The following is a 22,423-nucleotide window of genomic DNA, read 5'->3' as shown; positions in this document are numbered from 1 at the left end:
TCTTGCAGGACTTTTTCCCCTCCTGCAAAGCTTCTTGGTGGCAGTACTCAGTGTGCAGAAGCACCTGAAATCTGCAGCTGCTGTGCACCATCCATGTTGCTGCTCTGCAAATTGCAGAAGGACTGCTCTTGGTTTGCTCATAAGAGTTTAATTGCTCCTGCTCCTGCTAAAGAGGAAGGCGCTGTTGTTATGTCCGGTAGCCGCGAAAAGCCAGCGCCTGTAGGACACGAGCGTGCCCATCCGTGCCCTCGCCCCCACACTCTCCCCCGTTGGCACGTTAAAAGTGCGGGCGCTCTTTGGATGGGTGCGCGCCGGTGCTTCTCCAGCAAGCTGCTCGGCTCTCTTCTGCTTTGCAGTTTCGGTTCTTCTTCGCGTCAGAGGGCCACCTGGCCTGGCGTCCTGTGCTTCGTGCCTTCGAGGCCAGCAGAGCCCCGTGTGGCTTCGTACGTCTGCTGGAAACGGGTGCCGGGTTTGCGAGTGGATCCTGATGCCCAGTGTGGGAATTGGTGTGAAATTTCCCCAGAGCGAATCGGCCTCTAGGTTGCATTCATGAAGTGACTTGTTGCTGTCCCGCTTAAATTGGGCCGCTTGCTTGCTTTTGACTGTGGCTGAGGGGTGGGTGTGCTGTTGTAACCCACTGAGCACCCTCTTGATGGACGCAGAAGTGTGCTCTTCCTGTACACCGTCAGCGGCGGCTTTTGTAGCACAGGGAGTTTCTGCCTGGCAGCAGGAATTCATTTACGTTGGGGAAGCCTGCTTGAACACATCTTTAAGCATACTTTCTGTTCAGGGTACTTGGGGGGCGGGGGAGTGTGTGTGCCTGTGACCGCAGGCATGCTGGGGCTGTGAAGAGCGTGCATTGCACTGAACATCTGTGGTCGAAGACCTGGAACAGAGAGGAGGGAAGTTCTGTGGCTGGAAGTCATGCTGGTACTGTCCACTGATTTACAGAGTGTCCTCACAAAAGTTAACTGGCAGATGTAAGGCAGTTTTTTTTCTCTCGGCTGTGAATTGGCTTTGTCGTCTTTCGTTGGACACACCATCTCCTGGAAGTAGGACGACTGGTATTCCAGAAAGCCTCAGGAGGATGTAGTCTCTTCACAGCCAAAGGAAGTGATGTTTTGTTAGCAAGTAAGAAGCACAAATGTTGTCGGACGAAATGGCTCCGGTCTCCAGTACAGGAAGGAAGGGGGAGCTTAGTGCCTCGCAGAAGAGAATAAGTCTTTCCCTGTGGGCCAAGGATTTTGCTGAGCATTCATTTGCACGCAGTTTGCACCGTTTTGACTTATAGAACACCGAAGGGTTTATATGCGGAGGTTATCAAGTTTGCTTCCAGCGTGCTCGTGTGCTTTGATTTAGCAAAAGCTCTGAACTTGCATGCTTGTGGGAGTCCTAGTACTGCTTTATTCCTGTTAAACCGCCCAGTCAGGTTCCCTGTGACCTTCAGTATCTGTTGGAATAAGGGAGCGCAGTGATTAACTTCCTACGGCTGGCACACCTCACCATTCATAGGTTAGCTATTAGCATTTGATCATAACGCAGACTAATCTGAGGTTCACACCCATTCGACGAGTGTAAATTGTGTGCGTGTGCTCTGTGATGTGCTGGCGTCCCGTCCAGTGTGCAGTCCTGCCTTGCGCCCTGCTTACAGGATGGGCTCCAAGTTACCGTATCGTTTACCAGGAATCCCTTATTGCAGCGAAGTAGCTAGCTATCCCTCTGTATTTCAAAATATCTGCACATAATCACATGGTCTCAATTAAGAGTGTCTTTGCATACTATGCATATTGTCTACAAACCCAACCTGCCTCAGGTTGTAGGTTTTCCTAGGCTGTCTGGCTGCTCCAGGGAATCTATAGAGCAGTTTCGAGGAAGCAGTCGTCCTGCTCCCGATAGCAGGAGCTTGCAGTACTGTGGAAGACGCAGTAAATCACAGCTCCGCCTGGTGAGGAAGTTCCTCCCTCCCTGCCGCTCTGGGCCCGCCCGGTCAGGGTGGATCGGGGGCAGGAGGTGCCCGGCGAGGGTGATGCCATCTGCCCAGAACCGGAGCCCAAACAGTGGCGGCTGGGGTGATGCCACATGGCCGGAACCGGAGCCCAAACAGTGGCGGCTGAGGTGATGCCACATGGCCGGAACCGGAGCCCAAACAGTGGCGGCTGAGGTGATGCCACATGGCCGGAACCGGAGCCCGAACAGTGGCGGCTAGGGTGATGCCATCTGCCCAGAACCGGAGCCCAAACAGTGGCGGCTGAGGTGATGCCACATGGCCGGAACCGGAGCCTGAACAGTGGCAGCTGGGGAGATGCCACGTGCCCTGGACACTCTTAGCACCGGGAGCTGAATGCTCTGCGATGAAGAGCCACTCAGCTAACGGTGAGCAGCACCAACAAGGAGCGCCGAAGTGGTGCGTACTGCACCAGCACTTCTTGTCCGACGGTAAAGATTCGCTTAGAAAAAAGCGAGGTGAAAATCTTGAAAGAGTCGCCTACCTGGTGCCAGGTCGTGTGCAAGGGAGTGTTGCAGCTGAAGATCAAGTTGTTATGCTATGGGAGTCTTATAAACCTACAAGTCGCACTACAGGAATTTTTTACCGCAATGTTTTGGATGAACTTGGTTTGAACTGTGAAGTTAAAATTGAAGCAGCAAAAAAAAAAAAAAAGGCAAGAAATAATTACATCCGCGGATCAGCTTTTTCTCCTAGTGCAGCTAACTGTGTAGCTGAGGTTTCTCCAGTGTAACTAGGGTCCTGGGACGAGAAGCCTGTTTTCCGTCGACAAAGAGCCTTTTGTGTGAAAGAATGCTTCAGGAAATCATTCAAATTATATGCATTCCCTCCTGTTTTTTCTTCACTTAATAAGCAATGGAGAGTGAGGCATTTGCATTATTCTGACAGACGTCTATTAAAAGCAGCAGAGTTTCTTTTGTTTGTGCGGATGTGTGTGTATGTGTGAAGCCGGTCCAGCTGTTGACGTTGCAGGGCTGCTCAATTTGCATTGACAGCCTCAGCCTCGTTACAGATAAGAAACCCTAATTCCAGCTCGGCTGTTTGTTTCAGACAGCGAGAGTGGCTGTGTTGCGCGGTTGAATTTTGCTGCCCAGCTGTCTCCACGTTCTTGCCGGTCTCCTGAGGAAGCGGCGCCGTTTTAGCAGCGCGTTCTTAGCCGTGCCGGAATTAACCCTTCGCGCGCGCCAGCTCGGGAAATTGGGTGGCTATCGGTGCGCTCCGTCACTGTCTGCCTCGCCGTACGGCTAAGCGCGTGGCTCGTTGCTCTCGGTACCTGCTTCCCACTCAGCCTCCGTCTTCTCATCCGGATTTCTCCCACTTGCTCTCAATCTCTACCCCCCACTCTCCTTGCCTGCCTTCCTGACCTCCTAATTTTGCTCTCTGCCCCTGCAGACAGCGCCCTTGTCCTCTCCTGTCCTGCTGGTGAAGATGGTTAAGCCAGACATCCACACTCTGGCCCATCACCTCAAGCAGGAGCGGCTCTACGTCAACTCGGAGAAGCAGCTCATCCAGAGGCTCAACGCGGAGGTGCTCAAGACGGCCGAGAAGCTGTACCGCGCGGCCTGGATCGCTAAGCAGCAGAGGATCAACTTGGACCGATTCATCCTCACCAGGTAGGCGGCACCCTCTCCCCCAGCTGTCTTGGAGCGGGGGGGCCTGTGTGCTACAGGCACGGGGGGGGGGGGATGAGTGAATGATTAGGGTGGCTAACCAGTTCATCGTGAACAGGAGACGACCCAGGGGAAATTTCGGATGCCGGACTTGAGGGTGTCATTTACCCCAGCAAGTGCTGGATCAGTCATATTTCCACAAGACTGCAGACAGCTGGTGCAAGTTTACCAATTTGTAGTTGTTAAGTATTTTCGCCTCGGTTGGTTTAAAAGAATCGTTGACGTGTGGGTCTTTCTGTTGCACACGTCAAAGCCCAGTCTTTCATGCGCTATTTGAGGCACTTCCTCTTCGCTGCGGGGAGATGCTCTTTTTTTTTTGCAGCAGCAGGTTTCACCGCTTCATCCAGACCTTCTCAAGTTCCTCAATCAGCTCTTAGCTACCCATGTGGATTATCACACTGCACACGTATGCGATCTCACAGTCCTCTGGCTTACACATGTAGCGGATCTCTGTCTGATTAACCTCCTGACGTCAAGCTTCGTTTGACACGGGGGTGCTGGGCGCACAGATTTATGTGAGTTTACATTTGGGTCCACTGGCACAAGACAGCGTACCTCCTTTTAATTTGCTGTGTCATTATTCTAAATATGCAGTGCACACACAAGAAGAAATTGGATGTTTTTCTATATCAAGTTAATCTGGTAAATGCAAGCTGGTGTCCGGCAAGTTAAAAATACTCTGTCTCAGTGGGTATCTTAAAATGCACACTTTTGAGGGTTCAAGAGAGTGTTCTGGCTTACTAAAGCTCTGGAATGTGCCATGGCTCTGTTCCGAACACTGTCCCTACGAATACCTGTTTTTAAAACGCACTGCCTGAGTTTTGTGGCACACTCTGCTTCCTTGTCATGCAGCAGATGGTTTTAACATCGGAGTGCAGATGAACAGGGCTAACCCTGGAGAGCCAGCTGCCATGAAGGCTAGAGAAGCATCTCCTGATGACACTGTAGTCTCTGATCGTCCGTGTGCAGACTTGTTCGCTCGAAGTCTCCTGCCATGCAGGGTTATTCTGGAATTGCATTGGAGGGCCTGAATGTTGTTAGGTTAGGGCTTTAAAGTATTGGACGGATTTTCCCAGCTTAGCACACGCTGCCGATTCAAAGACACTAGTAAAACTTGCAGGGATGAAACCCTGCAGAAAGGGAGATATTAACCCTTGCAAACACTCTAAAGAACCTAAATGGGGAAACTGGGGGAGAGGAATACTGTGATGCTGAGACCTGGGGGTCATCTCATCGCACCCTCGTGCACGATGAGGGGGTGCTCTAGGAGCTGCCCCGCCCTCGTGCACAATGAGGGGGTGATCTTGGTGCTGCCCCGCCCTCGTGCACGATGAGGGGGTGATCTTGGTGCTGCCCCGCCCTCGTGCACGATGAGGGGGTGTTCTAGGAGCTGCCCCGCCCTCGTGCACGATGAGGGGGTGATCTTGGTGCTGCCCCGCCCTCGTGCACGATGAGGGGGTGTTCTAGGAGCTGCCCCGCCCTCGTGCACGATGAGGAGGTGATCTAGGAGCTGCCCCGCCCTCGTGCACGATGAGGAGGTGATCTAGGAGCTGCCCCGCCCTCGTGCACGATGAGGAGGTGATCTAGGAGCTGCCCCGCCCTCATGCACGATGAGGGGGTGTTCTAGGAGCTGCCCCGCCCTCGTGCACGATGAGGGGGTGTTCTAGGAGCTGCCCCGCCCTCGTGCACGATGAGGAGGTGATCTAGGAGCTGCCCCGCCCTCATGCACGATGAGGGGGTGTTCTAGGAGCTGCCCCGCCCTCGTGCACGATGAGGGGGTGTTCTAGGAGCTGCCCCACCCTCGTGCACGATGAGGGGGTGTTCTAGGAGCTGCCCCGCCCTCGTGCACGATGAGGAGGTGATCTAGGAGCTGCCCCGCCCTCATGCACGATGAGGGGGTGTTCTAGGAGCTGCCCCGCCCTCGTGCACGATGAGGAGGTGATTTAGGAGCTGCCCCGCCCTTGTGCACGATGAGGAGGTGTTCTAGGAGCTGCCCCGCCCTCGTGCACGATGAGGAGGTGTTCTAGGAGCTGCCCCGCCCTCGTGCACGATGAGGAGGTGATCTAGGAGCTGCCCCGCCCTCGTGCACGATGAGGGGGTGTTCTAGGAGCTGCCCCGCCCTCGTGCACGATGAGGGGGTGTTCTAGGAGCTGCCCCGCCCTCGTGCACGATGAGGGGGTGTTCTAGGAGCTGCCCCGCCCTCGTGCACGATGAGGGGGTGTTCTAGGAGCTGCCCCGCCCTCGTGCACGATGAGGGGGTGATCTAGGAGCTGCCCCGCCCTCGTGCACGATGAGGGGGTGATCTAGGAGCTGCCCCGCCCTCGTGCACGATGAGGGGGTGTTTTAGGAGCTGCCCCGCCCTTGTGCAAGGTGCCATGGTGTGAGGAGGTGTCTTAAGAGCTGGTGCTTGGTTCCCAACTGTCCCGCCCTGTGTCCCGGCAGTGCCGAGGCCTCGCCCGCGGAGTGCTGCCAGCATGCCAAGATCTTGGAGGACACGCAGTTTGTGGATGGCTACAAAACCCTGGGCTTCCAGGAGAGCATCTATGGGGAGTTCCTCAGCCGCCTGCGGGAGAACCCGCGGCTCGTGGCGTCTTGCCTGGTGACTGGAGAGAAGCTAAACCAGGAGCACACCCAGGGGGTCACGCACACGGTCTTCACCTCCCTGTACGGCAACTGCATCATGCAGGAAGACGAGCACTACCTGCTTCAGGTGAGGAGCCCTGCTGCCCTCGTAGGTCTCCTGCGTTCTTGGCACTGCTGCGAGACCCCGCAAAAAAATCTTCTCATTACGATTTTAAAAAGACAAAGGGGGCTGCATGTTTCTGAAGGGCATTTATATGAAAAATAGATGTGGTCCATAACACATCTGAATGTATTAATGGAAACCTTTGTGAGAGTGTGCATTTATTGCCATCCATTAACATTATATAAATTATTCAGGGATATGCGCGTACTGAGGACATAGGAGTTGGTGTGAAAAGTATGCTTATTAATGCAGTTTAATAACCCACAAATGTAAGTGCTTCCATTACCGCTGTTCTTACAATGTCTTTCTTGATGTTGTATTTGGCCAGGATTAGGCATTGTGTCACTCAGCCTAATTTTAGTTCAATGCGTATTGCACTGCTGCTGACTGTGAATTATGGTGAATGACCAGGCACTGACAAACCAGATGTCGTTGTGCAGCAGCTTAGAGTAAGTTTCTTTGGAAACAGGCAGGTCTCTTACAAAGCCCTCTTGTGAAGATTGGATAAAGCCCTACAAGGAGAATGAGCCCAGTTATGATAACCACACTAGTGTTTTTCAGCAGGTTGCGACCTTGTAGCTTTCTCTCGTCAGACCTCAGAAGCTATTGGAAGAGTGGTCAGTGCTAGTGTTTCTAAGGAAACACCAGCAGCCTGGTTAAGTGGTCCTGGTGGACCAGTAGGCGGTGCTCTTCCCTCTGGACCAGTATTTCCAATCCAGCGTCCCCGTACTGTGACAGGTGACACTGTGCTTTAAGACATGTCCCTTGTGTGAGGCTTTAAAATGAGGTCCTGACTGCTTGACACAGTCTGGCACCACTAGCGAATTCAACCTCAGTTCCTCGCTCCCACCCGCCCTCCTGATCTGTTGTTCTCGAGACGGGATGTGAAGGGGCCTCCTGGGGCCGGTGGTCGGTGCGATGGCAGTAATTGACGCTGCTCCGGCTCTTTCCCCCAGGTGCTGCGCTACCTGATCGAGTTCGAGCTGAAGGAGAGCGACAACCCCCGGCGCCTGCTGCGCCGCGGCACCTGCGTCTTCAGCACCCTCTTCAAGCTCTTCTCCGAGGGCCTGTACTCGGCCAAGCTCTTCCTCACCGCCACCCTGCACGAGCCCATCATGCAGCTGCTGGTGGAGGACGAGGACCACCTGGAGACGGACCCCAGCAAGGTGACCGAGCGCTTCACCCCCGCCCAGCAGGAGCGGATGTTCGGCGACAAGGGCTCCGAGGGCTACCGCCGCAAAGTCCAGGAGATGGTGGAGTCCAACGAGGCCAAGCTGGTCGCCCTGGTCAACAAGTTCATCGGCTACCTGAAGCAGAACACCTACTGCTTCCCCCACAGCCTGCGCTGGATTGTGTCGCAGATGTACAAGACGCTGTCGTGCGTGGAGAGGCTGGACCTGGGCGAGGTGCGGACCATGTGCACCGACCTCCTGCTCACCTGCTTCATCTGCCCGGCCATCGTCAACCCCGAGCAGTACGGCATCATCTCGGACGCCCCCATCAACGAGGTGGCCAGGTTCAACCTGATGCAGGTAGGAGGAGGGTTGCCAGAGGCCGCGCGTCCACCCAGACCAGCTCTGAGACCGCCGAATGCGAATTTTAGAGAGGTTTTACAGCACAGGAGCCATTCTGCACATGTGAGCGCTTGCAGCCGATCAATACCAAAGTGCTAGTATAACACATGCAAACATGAACAGGAGATTATTTCTTCTGGATCCAAAAATATTGTTAGTTTACCTCTTAGCGATTTCTGTTTTGTTTTGAAGAATTGTATAGTCCTTTCCTCAAGCGCAAATTTGTGATTTTGATACGATTCCCGTAGGGTTGCAGTCTCTGCATGCTTCTGTGCCTAAAAGCTTGTGGGGAAAATTGCCATTGGTTTGAAAAGTTTTGGAAGGCTGCGTTTTAGCAGTGTTCAGACCTGTTTTTTATCACACTGTCCTGCTCAGCTCCTCTCCTGTCCTTGTGCTCTTGCAGGTGGGGCGGCTGCTGCAGCAGTTGGCCATGGCGGGCACTGATGAGGGGGACCCCCGTGTGAAGAGCAGCCTGTCCAAGTTTGATAAGGTAAGGGCTGCGTGCGGCCAGCGGTGCTCACTAACGTCTGTGTAGGTTGTTGGAGCAGTCCCTCTACACAGTTTACCCACACTGTTGGAGGTCATCTTTCTCATTGCACAGAAAGAGGAGCTTCTGACTCAAGTTGCATGCATTTAACATGTCCCCCTATCCACTGTGGGTAAGTTCTTATGACGCAGTGGTCTTCGAGAGAACCAAGTGCAAGATAAAAGCTTGTTCTCCTTCATTCAGTAATTGAAGTCGGTCTAAATTAAATAGATCTCCTCCTACTGCAGTAGTTTAATTTTCTTTTTCACAAATTACACACGTTACATTACGGCATCCAGTTGTTTTTAAAAGAACATGCCATCTCTTCAAAATATGATTTTAAAATTGGATTCGGGAGTTCTGGGAGATGTGGCTTGTGTATTTTTTGCCAGTCACTTCATTCTTGTGGTAACTGGCTGGTGTTTTGTGTTCCAGAGCTGTGTCGCTGCATTCCTGGATGTGGTGATTGGTGGGCGGGCAGTGGAGACCCCGCCCATGTCCTCTGTGAACCTATTGGAAGGACTAACGAGGACTGTAGTGTACATTGCTCAGGGTCAGCTGCTAGCACTGGTAAGGTTCAGTTATTTCATGTTATTGTCATTAATGTACAATACACTCTGTATTTAAAGCTTTTCTTGCCAAAATAGTGGAGTATTCAATTAGATCGTTCTTTAAAAGATGTCTTATTTTTAGTCTCGTCACTGTTGTTCTTGAAATCAAAGTTGTTGATTTGCATTCACAGGTATAGTTTTTTTATCAATGGTGAATTACATTTCTGTATTTAGCCATAAATCGGATCCATCCCATGCGGAGATCCTGTATTTTTTCTTCCCAGTTCGGAGGAATCTGTTTTTAAATGTATTTTTAATAAATGTCGGGGGGACAGTGTGTGCGGTCCTCATCCCTTCCATGTTGGTGTTGGAGAGCAGTAGCAGGAGGCAGAGCTGCTTAACAGTAGCTGAATCCAAATGGTTGTAATAATTTGTCTAAAATCGGGATTAGGAGACTTCGCTTGCGCTCGCCCGGTCCTGACCGGTTGCTGAGGTTTGTGCGGCCGTCCTGCAGGTGGATTTCGTGCGGAACGTGATGTCCGGCGACCAGCTGCGCGAGGAGGAGAGACTGGCCCTGGAGACTCTGCTGGCCAACGTCCCGCAGTCCCGGCCCGGCAAGAGCAACAGCCTGGAGCTCACCCCCTCCAACACCCCCCAGCTCTCCCCCGCCACCACCCCCGCCAACAAGAAGAACCGGCTGCCCATAGGTACCTCGTTGCCTGTGGCCGCCGCGGAGCTGTGGAAGGGTTTCTGGCGGTGCAGTCACATGCCGTCTTGAAACAAGCGGCCCTTGAGGGAACGCCGTTTGTATCGAGCTGTGCTGTCGTTAAAGGGGGCTCCTTAAACTGTGGCGGTGCTCACCTCCTTCTTCCTTAGAGCAGTTTCTATGGACGTCACCTGGTGCTGTTAATGGCTGTCAATCGGACAAAAAGCTGGTTGTAGCAAAAAAAAAAAACAAGCCTCAAGCCCCATGCAGGGCCTGTTGGAGATGACCATGCATCAGCCTGGTGTTGATGCTGTAGGGTTGAGTATTGACCTGCTGTGGGAATGATGTGTTGTGGTTTTGTTTCTTTTGCAGTTTGGGTTCTCATTTTAATTAGGCACTGCACTGCAATGCACTAGCTGGGCATTTGGGGTCTTAATTGTGTGCAGCAAAGCTCACAGCCCTTTAATTTGTTCTGTGAGCCAGGTTGGTCCAGTCCTTGAGACTGCAAGTCCCTTTAAGAATACGAGCTGGGAGAGGTTATGACATTGTTCACTTGAGCCAATAATGAGCTGAATTGGATTGAAGAACTACAGACGCCCTGGCCCACCATGGTGGTGTTAGTGCCCAGAAATGCGATACTCTGACACTATTGGACTGCCATACCACTCCTCCTGTTTCCATTGTGTTTTGCTCTGTCTATGAATTACATTTTTATTAATTCCTTGTAATCGATATTGGTATATTTTTAAAAAGTCAAGACTTCCAGTGTTATGATGAAAAATGAGATGGGTTCTGAATTGACCCTGGGAGCAAGGAGCTAATGAGATGTTTAGCTTAGGGCCGTAGAAGCAATTGCTGCATCTGGATAGCGGCACTGTTATAGGGGTGAAAACCAATTATATCAGGACACGCTAATTAATGCATTGCATTCATTACGGGTGTAACTCAGAACATTTTGTTCTATTCCTAACACGTTGGTGGCAGATCCATATAAAAGCAGAGTATCTCCATAACATCGCGGCAACTTCTTCTCCAGGCGAATTAATACGGACTACAAACAAATCTGTTTTTAATGGGAACGATTTCTCCAGCATTCGGGGAAGTTGTCGGCTGTTTAAAAAAAAAATGTCAAAAATGAGAAAATGACACGTACACACATCACCGGAGCCCTCGGTGATACAGTCACCACACAGACCAGCAGAGGTCTCTTTTACTCCACTTCGTCCTGGCTGATACGGAAGCAGGCAGGTTCATGAACAGGCTCGCAGGTGCTGTGCAGTGAGGTAGCCTGAATGGGGGACATCTTTAAAATAGAACAACCTGGTGCGACGGCTATCCCACTTCCAAGAAATATTAAATGCGACGTATGACACAGCAGTGTCAGTTCACTATGCGTCCACGTTCAGTTTTTGTGGGTCTGCTATGTTTCCGAGCTGTCTTCTGGGCCAGTTCTGGAACATGAGGAGACCCGTCTCTGCAGATGGCCGGAACGCAAATGCCAGGAGTGTAGAGGAACGATAACGGGAGGGGGTTCTGAGTGGGTCAGCCGGGAAGGACGCCCGCTCTGCGTGCAGGTGGGGCCCCCAATCCAGACGGCTCCAGTTTGACCAGCGTCTGCAGCCAGCCGTGACTGGGACTCTCTGGGCGCCAGCGCGCGATGGCCCTGAGCGTTGCTGAGGCAGGGAGGGCGCTGGTTGACCAGGCTAAATTCCCAGGTTTGGGGAAAACCGCAGCTTCCTGCACCACATGTTTCCAGATAAAAGATGGCGTGGGCCCCGTCGGAGGAGACCGCCCGCAGGTCCTACTTCCCTCCTTCCCTCCGCCCGCAGCCGAGTCATAAACTAGACGCGGTGATGTCTCGGGGCGACAGAGGTGTGGCATTCGTTGGCCGATGCCAAAGTTAAAACAAGAATTGAGAACGCGGCCGGCAGTGTAACTTGACTTCCGCTACAAGCCGTTGTGTTGATGCGCCAAGGAGTCCCTTGTATCCCGAAAGTGAGACGGGAGGAGTGCAGCACAGTGGTATGGAATCCGAAACGGCAGCTGTGCTCGATGGGATGGTTTCCGATGCCTTGGGAACGGGAGTGCTGCCCACCGGGGCATGGCGAGCGTCCCGTGCCGCTCCGGCGCGGCAGCTCGCGGCGTGACGTGACTCGCCGGGGCCGAGCCGCGGGCCGTAATTCTTTCCCTCTGTTTTTTCTGTTTCTGTTCCTTTGCTGCCAACACTCAGGACAACACTTAGCAGCCATTACCTGCTGGGATCCCTCCTCCGCCAACCTGTCTGCACACATTCCCTTAGTAACCCCTTTCGGTGGGTAGAGCAGGGTCCCGCCCCGTGCCCGCCATCCACCGCTCTCCTATCGGCTGCTCTCCCCTCGGCTCCTCTCCCATCCACCGCTCTCCTATCGGCTGCTCTCCCCTCGGCTCCTCTCCCATCCACCGCTCTCCTATCGGCTGCTCTCCCCTCGGCTCCTCTCCCATCCACCGCTCTCCCATTGGCTTCTCCCCCAGTCGCCTGCCGCTGCTCCGTCGCTCCATCCCGCTGCAGCTTGTCCTCGAATGGCATGCCAGGCTTTTGTCTGTGACCGTGTGCATCCGTCCACCCTGCAAAAGCCCTGGTCAAGAGCAAGGGAAAGCAAGGTCCAGCGGTCCATTGTGCGCAGGAAGCGCTGGTGTGGAAGTGCATGTTAAGCTTGTGTTTATAAAATCGGCATGGGCATCTCTCATGAGAGGATTAGGGAATTCGTACTCCACACCCGCAGTGCCAGGTTTTGAATTTGTGTCTTCTTCCTAACATTCGAACATTTTCGTGTGAAACCTCAAGTGGGGAAAAAATGTACAGTTTTGTTGAATTTGCAGTTATCAAGGTGTTTAACTTGCACCTGTCCTGTTACGTTAGCACATCCAGCCAAAACAAAATGAACTTTTCAAAAAGGGGGAGAATTAGTCTTACCGTTCCAAAACCGTGTTGGGCTTTCCAACAGCGGATCCCAGGTCAGCCTTGCCTCGCTTGTAAGGAGAAAGAGACTTTTCACAGCTACTGTCTTAAGTCAGCCTGTGCTAGATTTCCACTAGGAAGCACAGCTGGAAGGTGAGTGACTTAAGAGTGGAGTAGATTCTCCCTGGAGAGCAGAAAACCACAACCTCTGTGAAATGCATGCCAAGCTTTCTGTGTCCTTGGCTGTTGCTGCACTTTGAGTTTGGCATGCACCCTGTGATGTTTGTTTGTGCTGCAGGCCTTGTGTTGCTATAGCTGTATACTACATATATAGTTTTGTACATAGTTGTATAAGGAAGAACTGCTGGTAACAGATCATTTAAGTATGTGTGATGAGAGACACTGCTAGAGAAGACAGAAGTCCAGACATGTTATCTCTGCTTGCAGGCTTCTTTCATTTAAATACATTTTTTAGGATGGTTAGAATTTGTGAGCGTGTAACAATCGCAAAACGTGCAGGGACAGTGAATAATGCACAGTGTTTCAAGAGGGAGGCAAGGTTTCTAAGCCTTGGCAAGGGCCTGCGTCAATTGTGAGATTGCATTTGCGTACACTTCCTGGCCTGCCTGCTGACAGATTTAGTCCATCGGGCAAACGTGTAGATCTCAGTCAAAACCGTATGAAAACAAGATGCATGGTGAAACTCATGATCTCCAGAACAAAAAATCGTGGAGTAAACGTGAAATGAGGAGCAAGGCATAACTGGGATGAGCAGGTAGTATGTCAAGGTGGTGGAGAGAAGAATGGAGTCTGATGGGTTGAAATTGGCAAAGGAAAGATCTCAGAGTAGCACCTGGATTTGAGCTCATGTCACACTGAGCCGTTGACTCAGCAGGTCATCTGTTATCTGCCAGCAGTGCAGTGAAACATGTTTGAGTCGTTTGTCCTGTGATGCCATGTGGCTGGAACACTATGCTAGGGGTCAGTATAACGTCCTGTCCTCTCATTGCTTTGTAGCTGCCTCGCGAAGCCGCAGCAGGTCTAATATCGCGCAGGACCAGCAGGGGGAGCTAGAGGCCTGCTCCCAGGACTCCTTGCAGGAAGTGATGCCAGAGGAAGTGCTGGTCATCTCCCTGGGCACCGCCCCTCAGACTGTTCCGGGGATGATGTCAGAGAATGAGGTAATTCTCGGAATGCAGGGTCGCGAGGCTAAAAAACGGGTTACAAGTCCATCAGCTTTTCTTTGATTAGTGTTTCTCTGTCTTGGAAGGAAGTAAATCAGTTTTCTGCATGCGTTTCTGCCCCTTTAAAATATTTAGAAGATGCACCTGTTTAAAAAGTAGATAGGAGATATTTGGCCGATGCTTTTGTAAGGTTTTGCACACCCCTTTAGTTTCCCTGCTGTTGGATTTTATTTTTCTTTCTCGCGACAGATTGCTGTCTTCTTTTGGGTAAAGTTTCTTCACTATCTGTACTGCCAAACACTTCTCAAAAAGCCTAGACCATCTGTGGAAAACAGTTGCTGATGGAAAGCCAGGCAACTGCCTGCTTAAAAATATAACAGTCTTAGAGCCCCTAAAGCTCCTGCTTACTTATCTAACCGCATCAGGGCTGGTTCCTCTTGGGTTACCATGATACATTCATGCTGGGAGGCATTTACTGGATCGGAAAGGAAGAGCTTCTCTGTGTAAAGGTGTCGGGTAGAAGGTGTTGGTCTCTGCCACTTTCAGGTGTTGACGCTGCAGATGGCGGATGGTGGGCAGGGAGAGGTTCCTGTGGACGACACCAAGCTGCACGGCAAGCCGGACAAAACCCTGCGTTTCTCCCTCTGCAGCGACAACTTGGAGGGGATATCCGAAGGTGCGTGTTCCAAGGCAGCCTGTAGATGGCAGCCTTTCCCTGCTGAAAGCTCTGCAGGGCGCATGCAGAGAGGGTTGATGTCAGAGGCGCACAGCAAAACAGTCTGAAGGAAAATGCTGTGCACTAGCTAGTGCTCCTGCTTCATGGGTAATCACTTATTGATTAGCGCAGTTTGGATTGTTTGGCATTGGCGTAGAAGACACCAGTAGTGACGGACTGGGAAGTGGATTGCCGGTCAGGTGCAGGAGTTCCGTAGGCCGGGATAAATGTCTTATTCTTTTCACGGTGCAGTAGAGGTGTGCCTTTTGTCTGTTGACTGTGTCAGGCTGCGTGTTCACAGGGCCCTCCAATCGCTCTAATTCGGTGTCCTCGCTGGATCTGGAGGGCGAGTCGGTGTCGGAGCTCGGGGCCGGACCGTCGGGGAGCAATGGAGTGGAGGCGCTTCAGCTCCTGGAGCACGAGCAAGGTGCGCCAGACCTCACCCCTACTCGCGCCTGTGACCCCGTGACTTCTGGTCGAAATATTAAAACAGATCCGTGGGATTCAATTGCCCTCCCAGCTTGTTTGAGTGATGCTGACTGCACTGTGAGTGTGCACCTACCCCTCATACTAATAAATTCGTAAGGTTCAGCAGTCAGTTGCAGAGTGGGTGAGTGGCTCTTGGCCAACCTGACACCCCTCAAACAAAGCTGTTAATGAGACATCTGAAAATCCACTGTGTGTACTTGGCCAGTCCTGTGTTAAGAGGCAGCCCTGTCCCTAGGGTTAACCTGGAGACAGTTTAATCGAACCCTGGACCCCATCTGCCCATCTGTCATACTGCTGCCAAACCGCTGTTTGATCCCCCTATTAAATTGGGGGGAAAATGCAATTTGACTTTAGGTTTTATAGGTCACTATACTTTCACTGAAGTGCATTTCTTCAGTGATCGAGTGTAAAAGACGTTAAGCATAATGTTTTATAAAGTCTAATGCTTTGTACAGTACGTCTAATTAAGAAAACAATTAGGTTAGTCGTTTAATTGATGAGTAGGCTGGACAGTGAACCAGGCCCTCTAGGAATTGAATCTGACATAACAGGGTTAGGCTCTGGTGACAAGGGCATTTTCAGCTGCTATTAAGAAGAGCCATTTGCTGTTCATCATTTTAAATGCAGTTTCCATACTGCATCTTGCTGATCTTTCATAGTAAAAAAATAAACTTCATCGTCCATAATTTTGCTTTAAAGCTTCAGCATGAATGTTCCATGAAAGGCACCCCTGCAGCTGTAAAGAAAAGGCCTTTCTCAGAGCTGTGATGGGCTGTGGTCCTGGCAGGCCAGTGCTCCAACTTTGTGCTCTGCTCTTCTCTGCAGCCACGACGCAGGACAATCTGGACGACAAGTTAAGGAAGTTTGAGATCCGGGATATGATGGGACTGACAGACGACCGGGACATTTCGGAGACGGTTAGCGAGACCTGGAGCACCGACGTGCTGGGAAGTGATTTTGATCCCAATGTGGACGAGGACAGGCTGCAGGAAATCGCTGGTGAGAACGAGCTTGCTTCTTTACCCAGGCTCCTCAGCAGGCACCGGTCAGGCCCTCCGGTGTTCTGCAGCCTTCCCTGGTTTTGGTTCCCAACTTGTTTTGGTTCACAAACCGAGATTTTCAAAATGGTCATCTGTTTGTGTTGTGCTTATCGAAACCACGGGTCCCCAGTTCTTTTTCTATGTCTCTTTAAAGCAGCAGCATCCGAAGCGCTGGGCGAAGCAGTTATACTAGTCCACCGAAGCCAAGAATGAGCTGATTCAGATTATGAACGCAGCTGGACTGAAACCCTGCAGACTCCAGGACCAGGATTGAGTTTGCTTCCTGCCTTCAGGATTAGTATTAGCGATCCTTGCTGTAGACAGACTGGGCCTCCAGGACCAGGACTGGGGATCCCTGCTGTGCACACAGGGGACCTCCGGGATCAGTATTGGTGTTCCCCAACTTAAACAAAGGACACGTGCTGGACGTCCTGCTGCCTAGAGCACAGTGTGCAATATCTCCGCTTAATGAAGTGAATAGACTGAAGGATTGGACAGAGCATCATCGAAGCTCTTTTGGGATACGGCCGCTGCAGAGCCTCTCGGTGGCAGTGTCTTGTGCAGGAGTAAGCCAGTCAGCTACAGAACACCACAGAGCAAATGAGGGCCTTATTTTAAGGGTTAAATTTACTTTCAAGTTCTTTTTTTAACTCCGTTCCACTCCTAGTAAATACAAATGGCTGCTCTTTATCCTTTTTAATGAAAAGGAAAAAAAACATTTAATTAAAATTGTTACAGACGAAGAAGGTCTAATACGTGCTGCCTCTTTAACTTTAATATTTAGGTTTTTATCATTTTAAGATTTTTCTAATAAAGGCATCAGGTGCTAACCTGCCATCTTGTGGTAGATTTGTAATACTGAGTCTCCTTTAATTCAAGTACACAATAACTAACAGACGGACAGCTGTTCTGTGGGAGAATGTCTTGGAGATCCGCACCTCTAAATCGGGAGTAAATTGATCATGGACAATAGCAAACTTCCAGTCACCCCTCTGCTGATCAGTTAATGTAACTACACAACTGTCCCTCTCCAAGACATCCTGGCTGGTGCAGAGCAAGCAGAACCCAAGCAGCTACAGTACATACAGAGCGTACAGCATCCAGCCCGCCTGCGTGGCTGTTAAAATTGAATGTTAAAATCAATGTATTGCTGCTGGAAGTGTTGACCAAAACTCGTAATGAGTGAAAGGCAGATGTCGTTAATCTAAGATACACATAAGTTAGCTTGGATCTGGACATGCTGCTTGCAAGTGTGTCAAGCTGTGGAAAGTCAGTGTCAAGGAGAGGAAACTCTTCAACCAGGAGATGCAAAGCTGAGTAGAGAGCCACTCGGACGCAAATACCCGGCTGTTTAGACAAAGGACAGATCAAAAGACGTGGAAAGCTAAAACCGAGACGGAAAATGGAGACCATAAAAAGAAAGATTTTACAAAAGACATGGCAGATTGCAGAACGTAGCTGTAGAGGTGCATCTCCGTGCAGATGTACGCTAATATTGTTTCTCGTAGCGTCTGCAATCATCATGTTCAATAAAAAGAAACAATCCAGCATGTTAATCTCGTTTTATCACCCCCTGCTTTACCCCCCCACCTACCATTACATTAAACCCTGACATTCACTCGGTCTCTGCAGTGTTATTGACCTTGGTTCTTTCTCGTCAGAGGCTGGCATTTTTCATTCTTTGGAATATGGCGTTCGGGGACTTTTCCATCATTAAGTGAATTTACAGCGATTTCCTTATGTGTTTTCTCCAAGGGATTTGGTTATGAGATGCACATTAAATATCCATTAATACCTCATTATCCCACTGATAAGATTACCATGATAATGAGGCAGAAATTCTAATTGTTTCACTTCTTGTTGTGCCACTCACTTAATCACGAGCCTGAAAGATGGAGCTGCGTGCCCCTGCCTTGAAAACTGTAAACAGCGACAGCGGGGCAGGGTCCGTGTCACCTCGCGCCAGCCCCTTCCCTGATCCTGCTCTTCCCGAGGAGAAGAGGCACCGACGACTCTTTGCTGTCCCTGTTCCCGACGGAAAAAACGGCTCATCTGCCCGCTCTGTTTGTGGCTTACTGTTGTTGTACAGATGCTGGACTCTTAAATCGAACCCGAGCCGAGACCTTATTCTCCTCCGGGCCTTGCCTTCCGAATACATCCCGGAGTGATAGGACTGTTACAATGGGAACCGAGATAGTGGACGCGTTTGCTTCTGTGTTCGCGCAAACAGCTTGCCCAGCGACTAATCATCGTTATAGGCATCGGCAAGCAGGTCTGAATTCTGCGGCTCATCGGAGGGATGGAGGAGAGGGAAGTTCATCAGCCTCCTCGGAGGAGCATGCAGGAAGTTGGCAACAGTCAGGCCTGGACTCGGGCCTTCCTGCTTATGAGCTGATTGCTTTTAGCGCCGGGCTGCATAGTCTGCTGTAAAAAAAGACCGATATTTCCCTCTGCTGGGTGTGAAAGAGGGCGCTCTTAGTGATGTTTTTTTTCCCCCCTCTATTTTCCTCTTATCAGGAGCGACTGTGGAGAACATGTTGGGTAGCCTTCTGTGTCTGCCGGGCTCAGGGTCGGTTCTGCTGGACCCGTGCACCGGATCTACCATCTCCGAGACGACCAGTGAGGCCTGGAGTGTGGAGGTGCTTCCCAGTGACTCGGGTGAGTCCAGGATGCTGCAGTGCGCCCCCCGTAGGAGTGCTGGGTTGTGGGAGTCCCACCATGTGGGAAATAAGGCGACTTTAGGAAGAGGGTGTGTAAGTGCACCACATCCCCAAGCATGAAACAATACATGATACTACCGAATACTTGGTGTCTTTTATCTGGTAGCTTGCTGTCTCACGCAGGGCACAGTTGAAGAAGGCTGGCTTTGATTGAATTGCCAAGTCTCTTCGGCAATTGCCAGTAATTTTGGAAGAGCGTTGTTTTTGTGTAGCGGGGCTCCTTTGCAGCTCTGCCTTCACGTCTGTACGGGTGCGTTTGCGCACTGAAAGCTCGCTCTTTGTCGGCTCCCTCCCTGAGGATCTGCAGGTGCCCTCGCACCTGCAGTGAAAACCGCAGGTGGCATCAAACACTGGAGAAAACTTTTCATTCTACACTGTGTCAGCATTGTTGAGAATGCCAGAGTATTGAGTGTCTTGATGGCCTAGTCCTTTGCAGGTGTCTTGCAATAGAGCTGTTGCATGTGTTGGAGATGCACAGTTTGTAATAGCGTATACAAGGATTTTTAAAACGGAAGTACGTACAGAACAGCATCAAAAGTGATTGAAAGTGTTTGAGACCATAAAATATCTTTAAACAATTACTATTAACAATTTGAAAGGTTTCATGAACAAGAGTATTGAATTAATAATCAAAAATAAATGATCTTATAATTGTTGTTGCCGCATAATTCTTCTACATTAATTGAAGTACACAATTGCAATATGTCCAGAGCTGAAATCATATGCATGATTGGCCTGATTGCTTTTTCTCTCTGCTTGCTGCCTGGGCTGTGCACTGTAATAACGCTATCAATGTTTCGCCTGGAGCTCCCCGCTTGTTTTACGCTGCTTAGCCATGAAACAAGACTCAGAAGAGCAGTTCAGTTGCACATTATTACAAACGAGCATGCAAATTAATGCTCCGGTCAGTAATGAGATACTGTATAAAAATTCATGGCTTGATTTGTTCATTTTAAACCCTGCCGAATAGAGAGCATTTAGTGAAATACTTTATAATCACCCTTTCAAATAGAATGCTCTCTTTTATAATGATCACTACTTCCTGTGTGTATAGTGCAACCCTCTTAGGATAAAGCATTTACTGAATTGGCTGGGAGCAGATATATATACAGTTGCAGATGTGACTATTCTTCCCCTTTGTTCTAAAACGGAAAAGTGAATTGACATTTCATTGTACTTACAAGGTGTCAAAACTTAATGACTACAGTACAAGCATGGATATACACACTACTGTATACTACAGCTTTACATGTTGATTCAGGCATTAAAGGGCAATATTAGTACAATACCTACACCTGGACAATGTTGCCATTAATGTCTCCAATTTAAATCAAGGTTTTGTGGACATTTAGGGTGTTGGTACAGTTCTATGGGTAGTAGCCTATCTGCACTGTTTACGAGAACAGGTGAAGTGCATTGTTCCTGACTGGCCTGTGCCATTAACTCATTGTGATCGGTGCTCCTGAAACGTGTGCCGTCAGGGTTGGGTGTGCCCGGTCTGCCCAGGGTGCCCTCCACTTTGCCGGCTTGCGAAGCTGGCTGCGGGCGCCGTGGGACTCACGGGATCCAAGTTTTTCCCACATGGGACGGTGCACATTCTGGAGGCACAGATACACGTGGTCTTCCAGTATGAGGTGTGAATAAAAGACACTCCCAAATTTGCGAAATGGGAAAAAAAAGTAATTCCCCCATTAAAGTTGGTGCATTCCGATTTCTGCTGCCTTTAAGCTCCTTGTCGACCTCTGCAACTGCTCTGCACAGCTGGCTTTTAGCTCTGCCCCTCACACCTGCAAGACTCCAAGAGCTGTGCCCAGTCTTTGTTAATGCGCCGTAATATCTCTTGGATAAATAACCAGACCCGCTCGAGGAGGGTTCATCGAGGCAGTAGGCGGCGGCCTGTGTTGCCGGTGCCTGCTCCTTCTGGGGCGCTTTGAAGTCGTGACCCGACTTGGCCAGCCCCCGGGGGCGGCGTGGGGCGCTGCTCGGCGCGTAGGCCGCGTCTCTCTCCCCCCCCCTTGCTGACAGCGTGGCCCGTTTCTCCTGCTCCACAGAGGCCCCGGACCTGAAGCAGGAGGAGAGGCTGCAGGAGCTGGAGAGCTGCTCGGGGGTGGGCAGCACGTCCGACGACACGGAGGTCCGGGAGGTGGGCTCGCGGCCGAGCACCCCAGGGCTCAGCGCCGTCTCAGGTAGCGCCGCTGTTCCGGCCCGGCCCGGCCCGGCCCGGTGCAGTCCTGCAACACGACCCGCTCCTTGACTGTGGCGCCCGATCCCGCTAGTTGGTTAAGTCAACAAGCCGGTTGCGGCGCACCAGGGGAGTGGAACACAAGGGCTGCAAGCCGTAATACGGACCCTCGCAGGCAGGGTGTTTCACAGTCAGCAGCCGTGCCATGAGCCCCTCTGCGTGCTTCCGCGTACTGCCCGGTCTTGGGTGGACATTGAAGCTGGCTGTGGCCTTGCTGGCCTGCAGAAGGCTGGTGCAGGATAGCGGCGCGCGTCTCCCTGCCTTCAGCTGTCCGGCAGCGCGGCTCAGGGCACAGGCCGGAGCAGCGCCGGACGCAGCAGTGTCCGGGGGGGGGGGGGGATTTGTTTTTTCGGCCGTGCGTCTTTGTTTTTATCGGGGAACAAAAGCGGTCAGTTCCGCCACACCTGACTGTTTTACAATCGGCAGGGCTGCGTGACCGGCGTTAAAAAGCCGGCCTGGAAATCTCCAGGGGTTCAGAGCCCCCGATCCAAAGGTGTTTTTCAAGGTTGTTGCGTCCTGAGGTGATTAAGCCGTGGTCCCCCTGGACGCCCGAGGCGCTTCCTCAAAAGGGGTCCCTGAGGTGCTGGGAGATGAATCACCCCCAGTTGGTTATTTTCCTTACCATTAGCTTTCTTGTCTCCTTTGTCTTGGCCCATGGGAGCACTGTGGCTAATTTAGCGTCCCCATGGGGCTGCTGGTGAAATCGGCAACTGCACACGCAGCGCCACTCCAGCGGGCTCGGTGTCCCACTCTCCCGTTTCCCGTTTCAGGGCCCCTAACCTTGATGCCAGTCCTGTCTGTCGAGCTGCTACCCTTTTCAGCTGCTTTCCAGGTGCCTTTAGGAAAAAAATAGAGCCAGCAAATGAAAGTGCTCTGTTGGCCGTACCAGCTCAAGAACTACAGGCCGAGCTGAAGGAAAGCAGGTCTGCATTAATTAAATCGGTTGCAGCCTCAGACTTGGCCTTTGTCACCTGTGGCAAGGGCTGTGATCATTTCCTGTTGTCTTTTTGGACTAATAAAAAAAAATCAGGATTTTGGATCCTGGGGATTTGGAAATGCAGTCGTTGTTCCCTTTGCAGCTGCTGGCAGATGTTGGCTGAATTCCCTGGTTCCGTGAATAAAATACTTTCTTCCTCGGGCAGGTATAAGTGCAACGTCGGAAGATATCCCGAATAAGATTGAGGATCTGCGTTCGGAGTGCAGCTCGGACTTCGGAGGGAAGGATTCTGTGACCAGTCCGGATGGAGAGGAATCTGGACACGGTAGGGTGGCTCAGTGTCTTTTCTCCAGTCTCCAGTGCCTATGCTGCGGTCCAGA

The 22,423-nt window shown here is 51.3% G+C and overlaps 1 protein-coding gene across 10 annotated transcripts in view; it reads left to right on the top strand.

Moving 5' to 3' along the window:
- The window catches only part of gapvd1 (GTPase activating protein and VPS9 domains 1), a 46,147-nt gene that overhangs the window by 7,199 nt on the left and 16,525 nt on the right, over positions 1-22,423 (top strand). For 6 of the 10 annotated variants that reach the window (XM_088615233.1, XM_088615232.1, XM_088615230.1 and 3 more), the window contains 14 exons: positions 3,398-3,618; positions 6,118-6,385; positions 7,378-7,953; positions 8,399-8,485; positions 8,957-9,091; positions 9,587-9,779; positions 12,009-12,089; positions 13,734-13,897; positions 14,447-14,576; positions 14,917-15,042; positions 15,930-16,103; positions 18,662-18,802; positions 20,916-21,050; positions 22,249-22,368. In XM_088615233.1, coding sequence (XP_088471359.1) covers positions 3,434-3,618; positions 6,118-6,385; positions 7,378-7,953; positions 8,399-8,485; positions 8,957-9,091; positions 9,587-9,779; positions 12,009-12,089; positions 13,734-13,897; positions 14,447-14,576; positions 14,917-15,042; positions 15,930-16,103; positions 18,662-18,802; positions 20,916-21,050; positions 22,249-22,368 — 2,515 coding nt within the window. In that variant the 5' untranslated portion in view covers positions 3,398-3,433. Of the gene's footprint in view, positions 1-2,248; positions 2,374-3,050; positions 3,217-3,397; positions 3,619-6,117; positions 6,386-7,377; positions 7,954-8,398; positions 8,486-8,956; positions 9,092-9,586; positions 9,780-12,008; positions 12,090-13,733; positions 13,898-14,446; positions 14,577-14,916; positions 15,043-15,929; positions 16,104-18,661; positions 18,803-20,915; positions 21,051-22,248; positions 22,369-22,423 lie in introns of those variants that run through there. The other 4 variants (XM_088615235.1, XM_088615226.1, XM_088615234.1 and 1 more) reach the window with 3 other exon arrangements.

This window comes from Lepisosteus platostomus, chromosome 21 (assembly GCF_059453375.1).
Source record: "Lepisosteus platostomus isolate fLepPlt1 chromosome 21, fLepPlt1.hap1, whole genome shotgun sequence".
NCBI lineage: Eukaryota > Metazoa > Chordata > Actinopteri > Semionotiformes > Lepisosteidae > Lepisosteus > Lepisosteus platostomus.
This window is presented reverse-complemented; position numbering and strand designations above follow the sequence as displayed.